This window comes from Tamandua tetradactyla, chromosome 9 (genome assembly GCF_023851605.1).
Source record: "Tamandua tetradactyla isolate mTamTet1 chromosome 9, mTamTet1.pri, whole genome shotgun sequence".
In the NCBI taxonomy this organism is placed as follows: Eukaryota; Metazoa; Chordata; class Mammalia; order Pilosa; family Myrmecophagidae; genus Tamandua; species Tamandua tetradactyla.
Genome location: NC_135335.1, coordinates 15,187,754 through 15,208,338, shown reverse-complemented (window position 1 = coordinate 15,208,338; position 20,585 = coordinate 15,187,754). Strand labels below are relative to the sequence as shown.

Sequence of the window (20,585 nt, the reverse complement as noted above, 5' to 3'; positions counted from 1 at the left end):
CTGTCAAATGTCTTTCGAAGTTCTCAAGTAAGGTGCTTACATGTTTTCACCAGCACTTTGTTCATATATTTATTAAAGCATCTGTTCATCTATTTATTCAAGAATACCTTTAGGACAGTATGTCTATTTAATGTTTGCAGCAATCTGAAGCTTATCATATAGTATGTGCTCTATAAATATTTGTGGAATGAATAATTGAAAGTAAGTAGTGAAATACATGAATGAGTCTACCTGAAAGCAGTATCAATGCACATGATCCCTAACACATACCATGGGACCAACCTCTTTTTGGATTCCTGGTACCCCTAGGTGCCCCTTTGTTTTTGACCTTAAGGTGATTTTTTCTCATTTTGAGAAAATGAAATTAAAAGTCTGCCTTTCAATTTTGGTACCATACCACCATCATGAATTTAAATCCCTTCAGAATGCCCTAATCGTTTCTTTAGTTTCCTCATGGCTGACTTCATTTCCTGATTCCTTAAGGTGTAGATCACAGGATTGAGCAAAGGGGAGATGACAGTGAAGGTGACAGAGATGGCAGTATCTGTGGGGAGGGCAGTGAAGGGCCGGGCATAGACATAGATGCAGGGTACAAAATGCAGAGTCACCACAGTGATGTGGGAAGTGCAGGTAGAGAAGGCTTTCTTCTGACTTTCACCAGCATGAGATCTCAATATCATCAAGATGACTGTGTAAGATACGAGGAGAAAGAAGAATATAAACCAACTGAGTAATCCATTATTGGAAATCATCAGGAGCTCCAGAGTGAAGGTGTCAGTGCAGGCGAGTTTGAGGACCTGGGGGACATCACAGTAGAAAGTGTTAAGAATATTGGGTCCACAGAAGGGAAGGGGCAGCAACAGGGAAATCTGCACAATGGAATGGACAAACCCCCCCACCCAGGAGGCTACCACCAGGTTAGTGCAGCGTCCTTTATTCATGATGGTCATATAGTGGAGGGGTTTTGAAATGGCTACGTAACGATCAAAGGCCATCACAGAGAGAGAGAAAACATCTGCTCCCCCAAGAAGGTGAAAGAAGAACATCTGAGTGATACAGCCGCGGAAGGAGATGGTCTTTCTCTCTGACAGAAGATCAACCAGAACCTTAGGAGCTGTGATGGAGGAAAAGCAGATGTCAAGAACAGATAGATTACGGAGCAGGAAGTACATGGGAGTGTGAAGATGAGATTCACAGGTAACTGTCACCATGATGAGGAGGTTTCCCATTAGAGTTGTCACGTACACCAAAAATAAGAAGACAAATAAGATCCAGCTTAGCTCTTGAGACTGGGTAATACCCAGAAAGATAAATTCTTCCACTCTGGTGTAATTCCTCTGATCCATAGGCTCGGAATTCCAAGTGTACAGTGCAGTTAAGGAATGTGTTATGAAATCTAGTGTTCTTTTCTGACAGTTTGAGTTTTGGTTTTCAAATCAGGAGGAGGCTCTTCTTTTTCTACACATACATTGGGCAGGCAATTCAGTACGCTGTTACCAGGTGGAGGATTACCTAGGTTTTTGATTCAGTCATCCAAACAGTTAGGTTCCACCATTAGGGCCACTGAAACACAGGTTATGGTCATGAAGCTATTCAATTGGACTTTTTCTATGCTATCTGCACTTAAGGTACTATATAATAAGCATAAATTGGTTTATATTGATGTTAAGAATTTCTGTTCGCAAAATATACCATTAGGAGATTTGAAAGTCAATGCATGGGGTGTAAGGGTAGTTCAGTGGTAGAATTCTTGCCTGCCATGTGGGAGACCTGGGTTCGATTCCCAGTCCATGCACTTTCCCCAAAACAAGCAAAACAAACAAAAACCAAACAAGTAAAAATTCAACAAATAGTGCTGCAATACTAGGATACTCACATGGAAAAATAATGAAGTATTAAAGCATACAAAAAAAAAAAGGTAACCCACAAGTGGGAAACATCTTTACACTATATGTTTCTGTGATATATATTATGTCCCAGTTATATAGAGAACTTCTACAGGTTAATAAAAAAGTTGATCCAGCAAAAGAAAAAGTCAAAAGATATGAACCAACACTTCACAAAAGACTTATCCAAATGCCAATTCTACTTCTCCATGGATATGCAAATTAAAATTATGCAATAAACCTCCATACACACACCAGAGCAGCTACATTGAAAGCATTGAAAAATGCCAAGTGATGGTGAGGATATGGAGCAACTGGAAATCTTACACACTGGTGCTAGTATGTGTGTAAAATTGGTAAACTTTAACCAGTTACCAGCCTTTTGCTGTTTTGTTATATCCTCTTAAGCAGTTATAGATAGCAATTTCTTCCACTCATAGAGAACACATGCATATCTCCAACAAAAGACAGAATATTCAGCACACACTGTAAATGTCTCAAATTGGAAAATGACCTAAATGGACATAACAGTAGAAAAGATAGACTGATAAATTCACACAATGAAATACTATACAACAAGGAGAATGCTCAACAGTTACATGCAACATTATAAATGACTCTTGTAAGCATAATGTTACACTGAATAAGCCAGGCACAAAAAAAGAGTGTATACTGTCTGGTTTTGTTTATATAAAGAACAAAAATATACAAAATTGAGGGGAGCATGAGGGAAGTTTCTGGAGTGCTGGTAATATTGTCTTTCTTCATCTGGACGCTTGTTTTAAGGCATATTCAGTTTTTATGAAAATTCACCGAGCTGAACACTAATGTGAATTTTTCTGTTATTTGTATTATACCTCAATAAAAATTAAAAATAATAAACAAATGTAGTGACTACTTTATAAGATTTTTACCTGATATCTGAAGATCAATTTAATTTGAAACAAAATTTAATTGGCCACACGTTTTCATAACAGGTTCTTTTATAACTAACTTTCACCAGCTACAATCTGAAGGCTACTGCTAGAAATTCCACTCATTTATGGACTTTAGGTCCTCCCCAACTCTTTAGTTTTGGAGGTTGTCCTGTTGTCCATCTGGAGTTATTTCTCTGATGTTGGTTTTAGTTTATCTAATTTTTTTTCACTATGTTCACCTAAGCCTGGAAAAAACCCTTACAAGACACTGGTTCCACAGTCAACTCTCTCCTTTTTACTCACACGGAATATCATGATAAAAAGCCCACTTTTCCATTCCATTGGCATTAGTTCAGATTTGGTTCAGTCTTCTCCTTTTTGGCATTTACGTCAACAGTACTGGGTGGAATATTCAAAATAATGATCACAGAAGATGTCAGGTCTCCAGAAACCCTGAAGTGAGAATTTTCCACACTATTCTGACCATGGCTAGAAAGTGGAAGAATCATCCCCGAAGGGTCTTTGGTTAATCTTGAATGAAGAAACACATTTTAATTAATGACAGCATCCCACTTCAGAATCTTCCTTTTAGATGCTAGAATGACAAGTCAATGGTTTTCAGCTCCGTGATTTTTCACATAGACTCAAGAATATATATTTGTAGCAAGCAACCAGATCAAGAAAGAGAAAATTATCAGCACACCAGAAGACTTCTTCATTCTTCCTTCAGTTATATATATATATTTGTTCTTTATGAAAACAGAATCAGATATTATACATTCAGGAGACCACTGTGACATACCTAAGATCTTCCTGAGTCTCTGTTTTCTCCCTCTTTCTTTTCTGTTTTTTCCCCCCTTTTTTTCCATTTTGTCTTCTTTCTATCCTTTTTCCATTTATATTTTGATGGCTACAAGATCATCTTTTGGGGAAAAGTGGCCCAAATGAAAAGATTACATTTGAGACAATAAGAGTCATGGGATTTCTGGATCTGCAGAAAAAAATGTGAAAACATCACAGGACTCTAGGTGCAAAATAGCAGGAAGTCCCATGTGAGGATGCAATGTTTGCAAACCCCTGCTGCTCAGGGGCTCTGCTGGATAATATCATTTTCCACACATGTATTTTGGGAAAAATATACAAATCATCTGGAAGATTTAGCAATTTAGGTTTTACTACTTGTTAGCTAGTGAGCTGTTAGGCAAGTTACTCAGTAATAGTACCAGATTCATGGTAAACTTTTGTGATGTGCATACGCCATAGCAGAACATCAATTCTAAACAAGTGCCATTGTAATCTAGCTACAATATTATAATACTAAGGCCTACTCCATACAAAGAAGCCTCTAAGGAGTGGGTGAGATTATGCCTGCTTTGGAAACTGAAAGCAGTTGGAGAATTGAATTTTTCCAGTGGCTACCCAGTCCAGCCAGCCCCAGGTGTGTGCTTCTCTTCTTACATATGCCTGGACCATCTATTGAAATCTTTCTGACAGTGGCTTATCCTGCTACTGCCCTGTGGTTCAGAGTCCTCTTCCCAATAGCTGTTTGCAAGTGGAAAATGCCATTTTTCCTCTGGGGACATCTTTCTTTAGAAATTTGAGCTAAGGCATATATCCCCAAAATTGGAGCATCATACCTACACACTCCCTACAAATAAAATAAATTAATATTTGCATACAGTTATAAGCATAGGTATTTATGCTATAAACTTTTAGAGAAAGAAAATGAGTCATACTTCTCAATCAAACAAAACCTACTTACCTGGGTATCAGGCTCCAGGGGTTCCATGCAACTTTCAAAGTCTCAGAATTATAGAAATGTGGGCAGAATCATGGAGCTCAATTTTATTTACCTTTTGCTTGCTTTTAGCTAACATTTATTGAATGATTCTTATGTATTATAGTAAGCACTTCATTTTATCTCTTTCAGATCTATAGTATCATTGTGAGATAGATATTATTATCATGATTTTAGAGCTGAGGATACCAAGTACTAAAAGAGTCAGTTCTCATAGCTAGTAGAGCCTTGTCTCAAACCAAGACATGTTTTACTCCTAAGATATGTGCTTCTAGTCACTGCAACTCTACTTCTTCCCAGTGTTGATCTGTCTTTCCCCCCAAAATATTGCAAAGCAAGGGACTCAGGAAAGCCCTTTATAAATCTAGTGAAAGTGGTATCTGGATATGGATGTGAGATGGTGGTGTTAGAAGCATGTACATGGCAAATGAAAGGTGTGGTTGAGAATGACTTAGTATGAGAGGATGTTAGAGATGTTTGAAAAATAATCGGACTTTGGAAAAGCAGTTTTTGCAGTCTTGAAAGGCACCTTCACAGAGTACCTAAATCAACCACACAGAGTTCCAATGGCAAGGTGCAGAAATGAGTTCTGAATAGCATAACCTCAAACATGAACTCCCCTTTACAATATTGGATCTGGTAAGTTCTTATGGATGCTGTTCTTTTATAAACAGTGGGAAGGATACTTTGAAAGTATAAGACTATATACATTGAAAATAGAATATTATGAGGGAGGGGAAGTAGATACAGAAATACCATTTAATCTGCCTGTATTTGGTCAAAATCAGGATCACAAGGATTTCTTAGAAGTCGCTCCGATAGGCATCATCCTTTGGAAATGAACTTATCAAACATCTTGAACAGAACCCAGAAACCGAAATACTCCCCCAGAGCCCACTATCCCACTGAGCAAATGCGCCCCCATTCCCTAAATTAAGTAATATCTTTTAGATGCCCCTTCTGTAATGGATTTCTCCTTCCCATTATTGAAAGTGCCTACACTTGATTAAATCTCTATAGGTTTTAGGAGTATTATTCATGTTTAATAAGTTTTGGTAATGCATAAGAGCATATATAAGCTAACAATTGAGATGTTATTCAAAGTTCTCAACCTTCCATTCCCAGCCAAGAAGCAAAGCTGGTCAGATTGCACGTACTCAACTCAGGAATCATTGCCAGTTAATGTTGCTTCCAAAGGAGTCATCTTACTGAAAGTTGGTGATATTAGCAACTTCCCAACTACTTTCAAAATAATTTGATGCTCAACACCCTAAAAAGTAAAATGTCACTTCACACGCTAGAGTCAACTGATCTCCTTCTCACATTTTTTTTTGCAACTCCAATAGTGCATTTTGTACACTTGCAGCATTTCCAATAAATCATAATACCAGATTTTCAGTTCGGGTAGTTCACACACACTAATGGGTAATTGTTTCTTTCTAAAGTCTTCACTTTCCACGTGGGAAATTGATCTTATAGTCTAAATGCATCTTATAAAAAGTAGGTTCTGGGACAATCAATGTTTGGATGTAAAGCCTACCTCAAGGCTAGTGATTTTGTTCTCTTCTTCCTTCAGATGGGAAAAGACAAACTCAAGGAATCGTGTCTTCATAACTCTGCCACTCTGCTTTACAGTGTCTTGGCCACTGTATCAGTCCTTCACCCACAAGCCCAATGTCAGAATTACCAAAGGGAATATTGTTGGGTATGAATGTGGAAGCTGTGAGGTCAATTCACAAGAGTTCCCTTGGGAGTCATTAAAAAATTTTCCTCCTCCTTCTACTTCTTTCTCTTTCTAACTCTCGTTTCTCCTCTGGCCCTTCTCACATATTCATGCAGAGGCACAAGCACACATTTAAGATATGTGCTTTTTTCTAGAGGCAGCAGAGGAGATGATGAGTTTTCCTTCTTGGCTTAGAGAATGAGAGCCAAGAACAGTATAGTCTTTTTTCTTGAACAAAGTCGCTCTGGCTCCTGGGTGAGAAATGAAACTTAAATAAAAGTGTAACAAAGAGCAAACAAAAGCTATGTGGTGACTGCCAAAGAAGGTGTCAGGAGCTGTGTTGTTTATATGTGCAGTTTTTGTTTAAAGCAGTGTCTGTATTACCCCTATTTAATGATTTAAATCTGAAACTCTGAGATCTACATCTCTCTCAGAACTAGGAAAGCAGCATGGCAACAGCTTTTGAAATTCACCCATTTCATTATTTCAGAATTATTTTATGTCTTTGTGTTCATTGGTTCCCAGAGATGCTTGTCATTAAAACATTTGGTTTCGGAGGTATTATAAAAAGCTTTCTATAGGTGAGGTAGTACCATTGGAGACATTAACAAACTTGCTCAGGATCATATGGCAGAGCAGGATTTGGGCTCGGGTTTATATGACTGTGATGTTAGAACTTTCAGCCACCATGCTTTACCAAACAATGACACTAACCTGGTCGCATAGAAGTTGGTGGGTGGAACGGCCCTCTCATTAACACCAACAGATTGAATATAGACTGATTAGATTTGTCATCTTTAACAACACCTCTCCATTTTCAGTGGGAAGAAATATGAATTAATGGTGAAACTGAGCCAAGATTGGGCTTAATAAGGCTGCAATTGGAAAATCAGTCCTTGGATAATGGAATGGATTGTTCTATGTGTGGGATCCCCAGATTTTGCCAACATCTGAACTCATCATGAGAATGAATCTAGCAAGTCTAGTTCTGCATTAAGATAAATCCCTTTAGACCATTTTGGGAAATCATCCCAAGCTTCTTTAATCCTGATAGAAATCCAGGAAGAAAACCATAACGTACATTTGAGGTTCTCATTAAGAAGAGAGATATTTTTCAATCTATAATAGGTCATAGCTACTCATATATGTGTCTTTCAGAGATTCTGATCATGAGATCTTTCTGGAACAGGATTATAGTTTTGTATCAACAGGTTGATTAATAAAAGGTAACATTCATATGAATGAAAGAGTATTGGATCTAGAGTCTGAAGACCTAGCTCTGTAAATTGACTCAACATAAGACCTTGGACAAGTCATTTTACCTTTTTAGGTTTCTATTCCTTTATCTTCTGACAAAGTGTTTGGACTATTTGCCTCTCATACAGTTTTCCTGATTGACAAGTGGAGGTGTATCAATTATTTCAAACCTATACCACTATTTAGTTCATGCTGACCTCATGTTGGATTGTCCATATTCTATTAAATTATATAGAAGTATAGTTACCTAGTAAATGCAGTTAGTTTATTGAATGACATATATGATATATAAACATAAATACATGGAAAGTAAAATTCAAGAAGTCCTTGGTGATGGAAAGGCTTGGATTCTTTTTCTATTCCCTTTCAGAATGCTTGAGTCTTCTTTTCAGTCTTCTCATGGCTGACTTCATTTCATGGTTCCTCAGTGTGTAGATCATTGGGTTCAGCAGAGGGGAGATGACAGTGAAGGTGACAGAGATGGCCTTGTCAGTGGGGAGTGCAGTGAAGGGCCTGGCATAGACATAGATGCAGGGCACAAAATGCAGAGTCACCACAGTGATGTGGGAGGTGCAGGTGGAGATGGCCTTCCTTCTGCTGTCTCCTGCCTGAGATCTTAGCATCATTAGGATGACAGTATAAGACACAAGCAGGAAGAGAAACCACAGGGTAGTTACCAGGCCATTGTTGGAAATCATCAGGAGCTCAAGTGCAAAGGTATCCGTGCAGGCAAGTTTGAGGACCTGGGGGACATCACAGTAGAACGTATCAAGAACATTGGGGCCACAATAGGGGAGTGGGAGCAACAGGGAGATCTGCACGATGGAGTGGACGAAGCCCCCCACCCAGGAGGCCAAAATGAGTGCTGTGCATCGCCCCCTACTCATGATTGTCACATAGTGCAGGGGTTTCGAGATGGCCATGTAACGATCAAATGCCATCACAGACAGAGAAAAAATGTCAGCCCCACCAAGGAGGTGGAAGAAAAACATCTGTGTCATGCAGCTTGTATAGGAGATGGTCTTTATCTTTGACAGAAGATCCACCAAGACCTTAGGAGCAGTGATGGAGGAGAAGCAGATGTCAAGGATGGCTAGATTACGGAGTAAGAAGTACATGGGGGTGTGAAGGCGAGATTCACAGGTCACCGTGATCATGATAAGGAGGTTTCCCAGCAGAGTTGTCACGTACACAAAAAATAGAAACAGGAATAAGACCAAACTCAGCTCATGGGATTGGGTAAGTCCCAGAAATATAAATTCTTTTACCCTGGTGGTATTTCCCAACTCCGTTGAATCATGTTCCTTCTTCCTTGTGTATCTTGAAAAAAATTGACAATCTTGTTTCAAAAAGTGGTTATTCTGCCTTAATAGATTCAGGCATTATTTCTGAAACCAGTGAGGTATTATCCTCACTGGAGTTATTGCTAAGGTGTCCAAAATGACATCTTATTACACAAGCATGCATTTAATTATTAGAGAAATATTGTTCTAGGTATATAAATTCTAAGTATTTAAGAGAAACACGGATGTTAAATATTAGAAAAGAGGCAATTTGGGGCATGAGGGATGTAAAAATGGACATTTTTGTATGTGGATGAGGGAGGCAGTGCCAATTTTGAGTGACTGAGACACTTTGAGTTCCACAAGGGTGATTTTCTTCCTGATTGGCACTCCATTTAAGTGGTTTTAAGAATCCCTATCTGTAATATCATCCCCTTCGGACAGAATTCTAAAACGATTGTCCCCACTGCTTCTCTGTTTTTGTTTAAACTGAACCCGGGTCTCCTGCATGGCAGGTGAGAATCCTGTCTCCCAAACCATGGTTGCACCACTCTCTCTCCTTGTTTTAAATCTTTTTATTGTATGGATGTAGCATGGTTTGTTCATCCATTCTTCTGTGGATGGGCATTTGGGTTGTTTCCAGTTTTAGACTATTACATGTAAAGTTGCTGTGGACATTTTTGCATATGCAAATCATTGTAGGAACATACGCTTTCTTTTTTCTTGGGTAAGTACATGGAAGTGAGATTTTGACTGTAACTCTTAAATCTCAATGAAAGGAAAAGGAGGAAGCCAATTTTAATAAAGGCAAGTGATTTGGACCCTTCGACTAGCAGATATAGGGATAGTAAATAAGAACGTGAGAAGATCATCATGATCATTTTGGAAATGTAAATTTAAACCACAGTGAAAATATAATACACCTATCAGAATGACTGAGATAAAAAAACTGATCACTCTTGTGGGCAAGGTTGTGGAGGAACTGGAATTCTGGCGGAAATGCAGAATGACACAAACACTTTTGAAAACTGATATACTTTTAAAATGTTAATCACACACATGCCACATAATCTTATTGCTTTTTTAATTCCTTTCTTTTCTTTGATTTCATTTTTTGATGAATTGTTGAATGGACCTTAATTCTTTCCTTTTCAGTTTATCTCCCTTTTCTTCCCACAATCACAAACAAAAGAAAAATGAGTCACTCTGTTTCCGATTTTTTTCCAGTTCAAACGAAGCTATTTCTTTTGCCTAGTTCATTTTTCTTTCAAGTTTTCCTTCCTCTCTATGCAAATTTGTTAAAAATTCTTTAATATGGAATGCTAAGGAAGTGGCTACTGGAAGGCATCATAACATAGTTGTTAAAATAGTGCACTCGGGCACCACACTCAGCACTCAGCCTGTTTAATGCCCAGTGGGACATTTGCTGGTGATGTGAACTTGGGCAGTTTCCTTAACCCCTTTGTTCTCAGTTCCAGCATCTGTAATTTGGAGACAATGGTATCTCCTGCTTAGGGTTTTTGTAAGGATTAAATCTATGTAAAGCTTCAGTACTTAGAACATTGCCTAATATGTAACAATGTGATTATCCAGTTGTGATTTTATTTGTGTTACCTTAAAGAAAAAAGTATGGGCTAATAACTCTCACAGACACAGAGTTTCTTAAATTTGCTGACAATTGATTTGAAGAGCTATATATTTCCTAGAACATATATTCTAAAACAATTACACCAGAATGTACTGTTTCGAGCAAGATATGATACATTTTTCTTTCAATGGCAATGAGTGGCTCAGAGAGTAGTGACAGTATATTATAGGAAAAAGAGCTCGTGCTTGGTTTGAGTTCTTTTTAAATATTACTTTGGTAGACCAGAGAAGTCGTTTGGTGTATGGGCTCTGGTGTGAGCATTCCCTGGACTCAAGTGCTGTCTTTGCCAACTACAGCTGTGTGATTTGGGGAAGTGTGTTCCCTAATTGTGTCTCCATCTCTTCATCTGTGGAATGGGGAGAGACCAGGACCTTTGTCAGAGAAAAAATAGATTTCATGTTCACAAATTACCAAAGAAAGCATCTTCTAGCATCTGTGATTTTACATCATCTAATTTTTTTATTAATTAAAGAAAAAAAAAGAAATTAACCCAACATTGGAGCTGAAGGGATCCATCTAATTTTTAATGAAGTATTGATAGGGCAGTGAAAGAGCTCCAGACTGAGTGAAAGGAATATGGCCCAAACCCAGTGGAAAAAGAATTGATTATAATAGTCATTTGGAAATGATAGGGGCCATTTAGGGACAAATGGTGACACAGATGGCAGAAAAGGGAGGTGTTTATCAAACAGTAATCTGCACAGAGGAAGTGGCGTTGATGTTTGGGGTAAAAGGGATTGGTGAGAAAAGGCATCCTGGCTTGGGGGGACAACTTGAACTTATGAAAGTTGCTTATAAATGTAAAGTTTGGATGAAAAGAAAGGGTATGAACATGAAGGCATGGCAAACACAAAAATTTGTTACTATAAATTTTTATTTTTTCGTAAATCTAAGAGTGTCTTTTTAGGTGTACTCTCTACTATACTTTCAACTCTTCTGACGGTTTGAAATATTAGGTATTTCTCTTTAGATTTAAGTTTGCAATAAAAGATACTTCCATAGATTTCAGTAGAGGAGGACCATCTAAGAGGAAAAAAGGCTGAGCAAGATTTCTGCACACTTAAAGAGACTCAGAAAACAAAGCTGCCTTTTTACAATTTAGAACTGACCTCCTGTCTATGTCCTCCATTTCACAATCATTCCTTCTTACTATTTCTAACTTGTGTGGTCTATTACTGAAGAGTCCACCCTGGAATGCTGCATCTTGTGTCCATGTTATATTATCTGTAGTCAAAACATATTTTTATGAATAATTAACGATTATATCTAGATTTCACTGATTTTATTTCCCCCACTCTTATGCACGGACACCTAGAGATCACAGACACCCACAGAGAGGTATATTTCTTACCTAAAATCTCCAACCTTCTCCAAGAACTCTAGCATCTTAAAGAATGTTCACATGAGCCTGGGGAACAATTCAGCATCAGAAAATTCTGGATGTGATGTTAAACACCAAGGTCAAGTCCAGTCATTTCAGTGGCTTTTCTTCTTTCTTTATGTGCTAAAGGGCAGACTCAGGAAGTAATATTTCCTTGACTCTTCCTCACTAATTCACAGTGCCCTGTCACTCTTATCAATTCCTTAATCCCAGAACTACTGTGGGAATTATCAGAGGGATTACAGCTTGCTGTGGCTGTGGAAACATTTTACTGATGATAAGGTTGTTTCAGTGGGAGTAATTAAGACATTGCTCAAGTACATATACTTAGGAACACACATTTTTGTCTAAGGTCCACAATTTTCTAGTGGCCACTGAGAAATTGAATGTCCTCATACTCTGACTCCAACAAGAAGAAAGACTGTGTTAAAGTATGTTAAGTTGCATTTCTTAAAAAGCCTAACCACTTCTTCTGTCAAGGATTAGAAGGTATCTTGCCTGTGAGTGCTTGTGGTACAGACAGACTGGTAACTGATAAGGGGACCTGCCCCTCAGAGTCCTTCCATTCTAATTTCTTTGAGCCTAATAACTAATAAAAAGAGGACTGGAAATCTCAGGGGCGTGAAAGTGTGGGGAAGGCTCATTTCTTCTCCATATCTCGACATTTTACTCATGAGGAATTTATCATTTGGGAAGAGATTGAATCAGACATAGGACAGTGTGGCACTGCTGGCTAACTTCACCCACAAAAATAAAGCAAAATGAAAGCAAAACACTAAGATGGCTACAGTGTAAGAAATGGGACTCCCCTTGATAGCTGTTTTATTTGATCTACAGCCTTTAAAACTGAATATTGGATATTATTCATTCTCCCATCTGTCAGGGATGCCTTCTTAACAGAGGGTTGCCTGTTGGCTCCCTCTCTCCCTTGTCTCAGATAGCTTCCATTCTTCCTTCTGTAGGCAGGAAGGACCCAGTCGCTTCTCTCTAACCTCAACCAGAATTAATTCTAATATGTCTAGTCTTGCAGAGATCTGGCTTTGTCTCCAGCAGAATATGTAACTGCACAGCACTAGTTTTGAATGACTACTTGGGTTCATTCTTCCTCAGCTGTAATGAGTATGGATTTCCTTTACCTCTGCATGACTCCATCAGATGTCTTTTTCAAAATAAGAGAAGGACCTATCCCAGCATCCAACCTAAGGGCAGAAGTGGTTTCTGGTTTTCCCAGTGGAGGTTTGGCAGGATATTACTTTGCAATATTAACCAAGTTTCTCCTCCATATCATCTTCTTATCCTTTGAGGATAAGAAGGGAAGGAAAGGATTTTGAACCTAGACAAAATGTTTTAGGAAACACCCTGCTAAAAATGAAAAGTAGTGTTCATTGAGACTTCCTGAGCCTCCAGCACCCAATATCTTCCAATTTTAGAATATTTTTAGAATGACAGAAAAGTGACAAAAATGTCACAGAGTTCTCATACATCCTACACCTAATTTCCCCTATTATTAGCATTACTATTGTGCATTTGTCACAAGATATGTCTTTAAATTTAGCCATCACATCTCTTTAGGCTCCTAGAGGCTGTGACAGCTTCTCAAACTTCTTTTTGTTTGATGACTTTAACAATACTGAGGAGTAGTGGTAAGGTTTTTTGGTAGGATGTCCCTCTGTGGAAATTAGTCTGATAATTTTCTTAGGGTTGGACAGTGTGCTGGTTTGAAAGGAAGTATGCCCCCTAAGAAAAGCCATGTTTTAATATAAATCCATTTCTTAAAGGTAGAATAATCCCTATTCAATGCTGTAGATTTAAAACTGTAATGAGATCATCTCCCTGGTTGATGTTATTTAGTTAAGAATGGTTGTTAAACTGGATTAGGGGATGACATGTCTCCACCCATTTGAGTGGGTCTTGATTAGTTTCTGAAGTCCTATAAAAAAGGAAACATTTTGGAGAATGAGAGATTCAGAGAGATTCAGAGAGAGCAACACTACAAAGCAGAGAGTCCACCAGTCAGCGACTTTTGAAGATGAGGAAGGAAGACGCCTCCCAGGGAGCTTCATGAAATAGGAAGCCAGGAGAGAAAGCTAGCAGATGATGCCGTGTTCGCCATGTGCCCTTCCAGCTGAGAGAGAAGCCCTGACTGTGTTCACTGTGTGCCTTCTCACTTGAGAGAGAAACCCTGAACTTCATCGGCCTTCTTGAACCAAGGTATCTTTCCCTGGATGCCTTTGATTGGACATTTCTATAGACTTGTTTTAATTGGGACATTTTCTCAGCCTTAGATCTGTAAACTAGCAACTCATTAAATTTCCCTTTTTAAAAGCCATTCTGTTTCTGGTATATTGCATTCCAGCAGCTAGCAAACTAGAACAGACAAGGATTTGGGGCTTGTGGAAGGAAGACTCCAGAGTTTTAGTGCCATTTCCATTATATCAGGGGTACATACCATTAGTGACCTCATCACTAATGTTGTAAATCTTGTTCACCTAGCTGAAGTAGTGGTTGTAATGTTTCTCTACTGCACAGTGACTCTTTTTTTCCTCCTTTCCATACATTACTCTTTGGAAAGCTTTACTATATGCAGCCCACACTTATGGAATGGGATTTATGCTTCACTGTATCAGGGCAAAATATCTATATAAATTATTTAGAATTATTCTGAATGGGAGATTTATTTATTCTGTCCCACTTATTTAGTTATTCAGTCATTTATTTGTTCTTCATAATTATGGACTTGTGAATATTTATTTTATACTTATGGTTATAACCCAATACTTTTTGTTGTTTGAATTGTCCCAGATTTGACTACGGAATTCTATCAGTTGGCTTCTGTGTCTTTTTGACATACCCCATTATTTTGCTCTTTGAGCACTTTCTTTTTCCTTTGTGACATTTCAAGATACTCTAGGCTCTAGGCTCTCTACCTCTTCTATTTCTCTGTCCCAGTTCTAGAATCATCCATTTCTCTACACAACCCTCTCTCCTTTTACTGGAAATGATATTAGAAACCAAGATCTAGACACTGGGTTCAGGCACTTTTTGAAATGTTTCACACCTATCGACGTATTTAATTTTCACAACAACCCTAATGGGTAAGTATTATCAATGCTGTATGAGGTGAAAAGACTTGGACATGGAGTGGTTAAGACACTTGCCCAAGGTCAAATATCTTATAGATGGCAGAGGTGGGATTTCAAGCCAAACAAGCTGAACTTTAGAGCCCTTACACTTTATCCTTCCTCCATATTCCTGGCAGCATGGACTTTGGAGAGCCCTGGAGAGAAGGTCCTGTATCTTGCTTCCATGCCCTTGTGTCATGTGACTAGAAAGATGGATCCTTAGGCAGTTTCACCCATGCAGAGTGATGACTATGTCCTGAATTCTGAAGTATTGGAGGTAGACAGTGGACCCGAAGGGGTCATATAGGCATTGAGAAGTTCCCAGTGGGCTGGTGACGAAACAGGATGCTTACGGGACACACATGGAGTTAGAATCTCCACATTGGCTCCATCAGTTAATTCCACTTGTTCTACCTTCCAAAGTTTTTAATCTTCTCACCACCTCCACCACTACAACCTCAAGACATGTCTTCATTACATTTTGACTATATTATTGTAACAATCTCTAAATTGGTCTCCCTGCTTTTGTCCTTACCCATATTCAATCTATTCATAACAGGAGCCTCCTCATTTTGTTAAACACGTACTACTATCCTGCTCATAATTCTCTAAATATAACCTATCTCACTCAGTGTGGAAGTCAAAATCTTTGTAATGACCTACAAAGTTCTAATAACATGGCTCATTATTTCTTTGACTATCTGTCTTGGTCTTTCTTCCTCTCCTCTAGTTTCAGTGAATTTTTTCTGTTCCTTGGCTGTTCTGGGAGCACCTCCATGTCAGGGACTTTGCTCAGTGATGTGGGCTACAACTTGAGTCCATACTCGTGCGTTTTTTCTACTTTCAACGATTTTAAAATCTAGGCTCTACCCTCAGAAATGAGAAAACAACAGCAAACCTCCCAGCAGCTGTAGTTAGCATAAACAAACAAAGACAGACTCAATTGACCAAACTAATATTTTGAAAAGAATTCGAATTTATTCCCACCATTTTGAATGTATATGCTTTGTTTGAAGAACCTTCATAAGTTTTTTTTCATTTATTTAGTTATGACATCAGAGAATAAAAATGATTCAATTTTTTTCTTAATCATATCATACTCTTGTATAATTTGAGGAGCAGAAATGAAAGAGGGGCAATATTCATTCATTTGTTTTTTTATTCAACAACTTTTTTAGTAGAGTCTTTGCTATATTCCACTTGATTTTTCAGGTGCTGAGGATAAAACAACAAATAAAGCATAACCCTACTGGGGTGAGGGAGAGTAGAGAAAAGAGAACAAGAAATTCAAGACAGGGTTCTGAGTGCTGTGATGAAGGCAAGAATAGGGTATGAAGGAATGTGATGGAGGGGTGTCCAGCGAGCCTGGAGTTCATGTATGTTTAGGGTTCTTGCCCAAGACCACCAAATTTACAATTGATGAGGTAAAATCTAACTCCTAAAGCAGGCTCTTCTTGTGCTAAGGCATGTGCTCGCAACCTCGGATATGTAGACTTGAGATAACAAAATCTTAAGTTATTCATTTTATAGTGTTGAAAGAGAAAATTGATTTGGATTAGAATGTTAAGTGCTTCATGAAAGTGCATACGCAATTCCAATGCTTAAGCCCCATCATGTTTCAATGTGTCTCAGCTCCCTTCATGGTAACAATGCTGGAATAGGATGGGAATGTGTGAGTGTACTTTGATTCAGTGTCCTATATTTCACTCAAATCTTTCCTATAAAAACAATATGTACTTCTCCTGACAGCTTTATTTCCCCATTTTCTTCTAGATAATGAGACACATATTTTCAACTTCCATTAGTTGCATGCTGATCAAAATCTTCAAAACTCATGTGTAACTTACCAGTAGAAATAGAAAAAAATAATTAGAAATCACATAATAAATAGAGCTTGTTTAATGGACAAATGTTTTCAAATCTTGGAGTCCATGGGGGGAAATCCAAGTCGGATCCCAGGTGATGAAAAGGAGGGAATCCTATCTCCTTTCTGGAGGGCCGAGTTTCTTCTGGAGTCTCCTCATGGCTGACTTCATCTCATGGTTCCTCAGAGTGTAGATCAAGGGGTTCAGCAGAGGGGAGATGACAGTGAAGGTGACAGAAATGGCCTTATCAGTGGGGAGGGCAGTGAAGGGCCTGGCATAGATGTAGATGCAGGGCACAAAATGCAGAGTCACCACAGTGATGTGGGAGGTGCAGGTAGAGATGGCCTTCCCCCTGCCTTCTCCAGTCTGAGATTTCAGTAACAACAAGATGACCATATAGGACACCAGGAGGAAGAGAAACCAAAGTGTGGTGAGCAGTCCACTGTTGGAAATCATCAGCAGCTCAAGCACAAATATGGCTGTTCCAGCAAGTTTGAGGACCTGGGGGACATCACAGTAGAAAGTGTCAAGAACATTGGGGCCACAAAAAGGGAGTGGGAGCAACAGGGAAATCTGCACAATGGAGTGGACGAAGCCCCCCACCCTGGTGGCCACTATGAGTGCAATGCATCGCTCTCTAGTCATGATGGCCATGTAGTGTAAGGGTTTATAGATGGCCACATAGCGATCAAATGCCATCACTGACAAAGACAACACATCCACTCCGCCGATAAGGTGGAAGAGGAACATCTGCGTGAAGCAGCCATTGAAGGAGATGGTCTTTTTCTCTGACAGAAGGTCCACCAGAGCCCTGGGAGCTGTGATGGAGGAAAAGCAGATATCAGCAATGGATAAATTACGGAGTAAAAAATACATGGGAGTGTGAAGGCGAGATTCGCAAGTCACTGAGACCATGATGAGGACATTTCCCAGAAGAGTGGTCACATACACCAAAAGCAAGAAAGGAAACAAAATCAAGCTAAGTTCTTTATTTTGGGTTAGGCCAAGGAAAATAAATTCTTTTATCCTGGTACAGTTTTTCAGATCCATTGAATCCTCTTCTTTATTCTTTCATTTAGGTCTGTGTCATATGAAAGCATTTGTTTATTTTATTGTCTTCCAAAGGACGATGAATTCAACTCAGACGATTCCCCATGTGGCTGTAGTGTTCGCAATGATGGTAAGTTGATCCACATTTTTAAGCTTGCAATCAGTTTGGTGATCAAATCTAATTATCACATACAAAGTCAGTCATTCAATAGTGTTTTTTTCTAAAAAAAAATCTAACTATCCTTGGAAAAAACAGACATACCTTTTAAGTAGTGACATTTGCTTATTTAAAAAAGACACAATTTCCGAGGTTTAATTTGGTGCATTGGGTACTTTCATTGTAATAAATGCATTCTGATTTGAAAACAGTTTTTTTTTTATACTCTCTTCCTGTCACCTAGGCTGCTTTGGACATCAAAATTCCTTTCTGGCTTCCCTAGCTGTAAGAAGTGAAAGTACCATCTTTGAAACTTTTGCTTTTCCTGCTCCAGGTTTTATTGGCTTTAATGAAATGTTTATATTTTGATTTTTTACTATTGTAAAAGTGTAATATATCCAAATCAGCATTATCTTTTTTACTTTTAGAGGCAGAAAAACAGGAGAGAAAAAATCACCACATTCCCTTTACCAATAGTTCATCATCAGATTTTTCCTTGCTGGACTCTTCCATCATTTCCCCTTTCCTTTGAAACCTAAAGAGCAAGGAAAGGTCTACTTGCTTTGCCTTCTAAAGATTAATTATTAATCACACTTAAGTGTTTTGTTTCTTATTGAATCAACCCATTTAATGGATTTAAACTTAGGCAATTTGCCTTTCACTGAAGAACAATATAAGGAAAAGCTATTCAGAATTTCCTCCACTATTCTTTGAAGAAGATTTTTGCAGCACATCACACAGGGGCATCTGGATGAAGACTCATGGACAAAATCTTCATTAGTTACCAGAGCCTTGAAATGGTTTGCTGCTCTAGAACTACTGGTATTCTTTCATCTTGAAGATCGTTAAAATTTTAAACTCTATTTTGTTCATTAATAAACTCAGAGTTATTTGTTTAACTTATATGTGGAATTTTATTGTACATATTTTCCTGAGCAATTTTTATCTGCTCTCTTGATCCCAATTTGTTTTTAGTTTCCATTTGCCTTGACTTCCATCTGATATTTTAAAGATCTTACTGATTTTTATTTATTTTTTTAAAACTGCCTTATATCCATTATGGAAGGGATATTAGTGCTTTAAACAAATTGCAGACTTAAATGATCCATTATTATTCTACAGTATGCATGAACACATTGTTTTTTACCTCACAGAAAACAAAGCTCAACATTTTATTTGTGTTTCTGTGTCAGAAAGATATCTATACCAACTACAAGAACAAGTCTAATTAGGTTATATTAAAGAAATATTACATAAAACATCCTTTTTTGATAATTAAAATGTCTTTTGTATACTTTTTTTGTGTAAAGGCAGGTCTCAGCTTGAAGAAAGCATAATGAAGCAGTTTTGAGTGGATGCAAGAACACATTTTGATGAGAACCTATAGAGGTGTTGGGAATATGAAAGGTGATTTCTTTTTTCCCCAAAAGGAAAAATTGCACTGCTGAGAGAGGTAGTAGGATGCAGTGCAGAAGACTCTGATTTGGGAGTTGGAGCTTTGCATCCATCATTTCCATATTCTGCCATTAACTAGCTGAATGACGGAAGCCTTACTCTTCAATTTCTTTACTGTGTGGGGTGGATACTGTGTGGGTGATATCAGCCTGAGCCAGCAGAGAGTGAAAGACTTCTGAACCAAGAGGAAGATTCACTAGGGCACCGACAAGACTGGATGGGAGTACCAGCCCTCCAGGTCTGAATGCAGGTGCCTAATATCAGGCTTTGATCTGCTTTTTCCTCCTGCTTTGTTCCTACTTCCCTTCTCAGTAGATCCATCAGTGGGTGGCTGGGGGAAAAACAGTTGGGTAGTCAGGATGCTTCCTGCACACTTCACATCTCAAGACCTAAAGTGTGATGCATTGTATCCTTATAAAGAAAGGGTTCTCTTAAGTATCCTTATAAAGAAGGGGTTTTGATTCCTTCTCTACAGATGATGAAATAATCCAGAAGGGGATCTTATGACAGTAGTAAGTGGTGAAGCTGAGCTTCAGATGTGATTCTGTTTCGCTCCAAAACCTATACTCTGTCCTTTACAGCATTCATCAAGTAAGCCTTAGATTTATTAAAATTCTTTTTTTAAAATTAATTTTAGGGTAGAGTTCACAGAAAAACAGTCTAGTTCATCTCTTTAATTAAAAAATAAAAAAATTCCAGGATGAGTTTGAATCGGCATTTATTCAACCTAATCACACATCTTCATACCATCCTCAATTAAGATTGTATAGTAGAAATTGATGTTAACAAAACGGAACCTAATGACATTCCTCACACTGCATTTATTAGGAGGACAAGAGAAAAACACTTTCATTTAGTCAATGACTTCTTTAGTCCTTCAACACATATTTTGTGATCCTTTTAGTGTGCCTGGGATTCTGCTATTCCTAATGCTATATACATGAGTATGAAAAAGTCCTCACTCTAGATCAATTTTCAATCTAATGCATCTAGAAGTGCATGAAAAACACATGGTTTACAGTGCTGACATGAACTGTGCTCTG

The 20,585-nt window shown here is 38.3% G+C and overlaps 3 protein-coding genes across 3 annotated transcripts; all 3 read right to left on the bottom strand.

The window, feature by feature from the left end:
- Window positions 1–410: 410 nt before the first annotated feature.
- LOC143645900 (olfactory receptor 4D9) lies at window positions 411–1,346 on the bottom strand. The gene has a single exon (XM_077115011.1). The coding sequence runs from the start codon at window positions 1,344–1,346 to the stop codon at window positions 411–413; it is 936 nt and encodes a 311-aa protein (XP_076971126.1).
- Window positions 1,347–7,937: 6,591 nt separating this feature from the next.
- On the bottom strand, window positions 7,938–11,898 carry LOC143645536 (olfactory receptor 4D11). The gene is made up of 2 exons (XM_077114836.1): window positions 11,864–11,898; window positions 7,938–8,901 (listed from the first exon to the last, which is right to left on the bottom strand). Exons 1-2 carry the CDS (start codon window positions 11,896–11,898, stop codon window positions 7,938–7,940), a joined length of 999 nt encoding a protein of 332 aa, XP_076970951.1.
- A 5,096-nt stretch (window positions 11,899–16,994) lies between these two features.
- LOC143645899 (olfactory receptor 4D10-like) lies at window positions 16,995–17,930 on the bottom strand. The gene has a single exon (XM_077115010.1). The coding sequence runs from the start codon at window positions 17,928–17,930 to the stop codon at window positions 16,995–16,997; it is 936 nt and encodes a 311-aa protein (XP_076971125.1).
- Window positions 17,931–20,585: the final 2,655 nt, after the last annotated feature.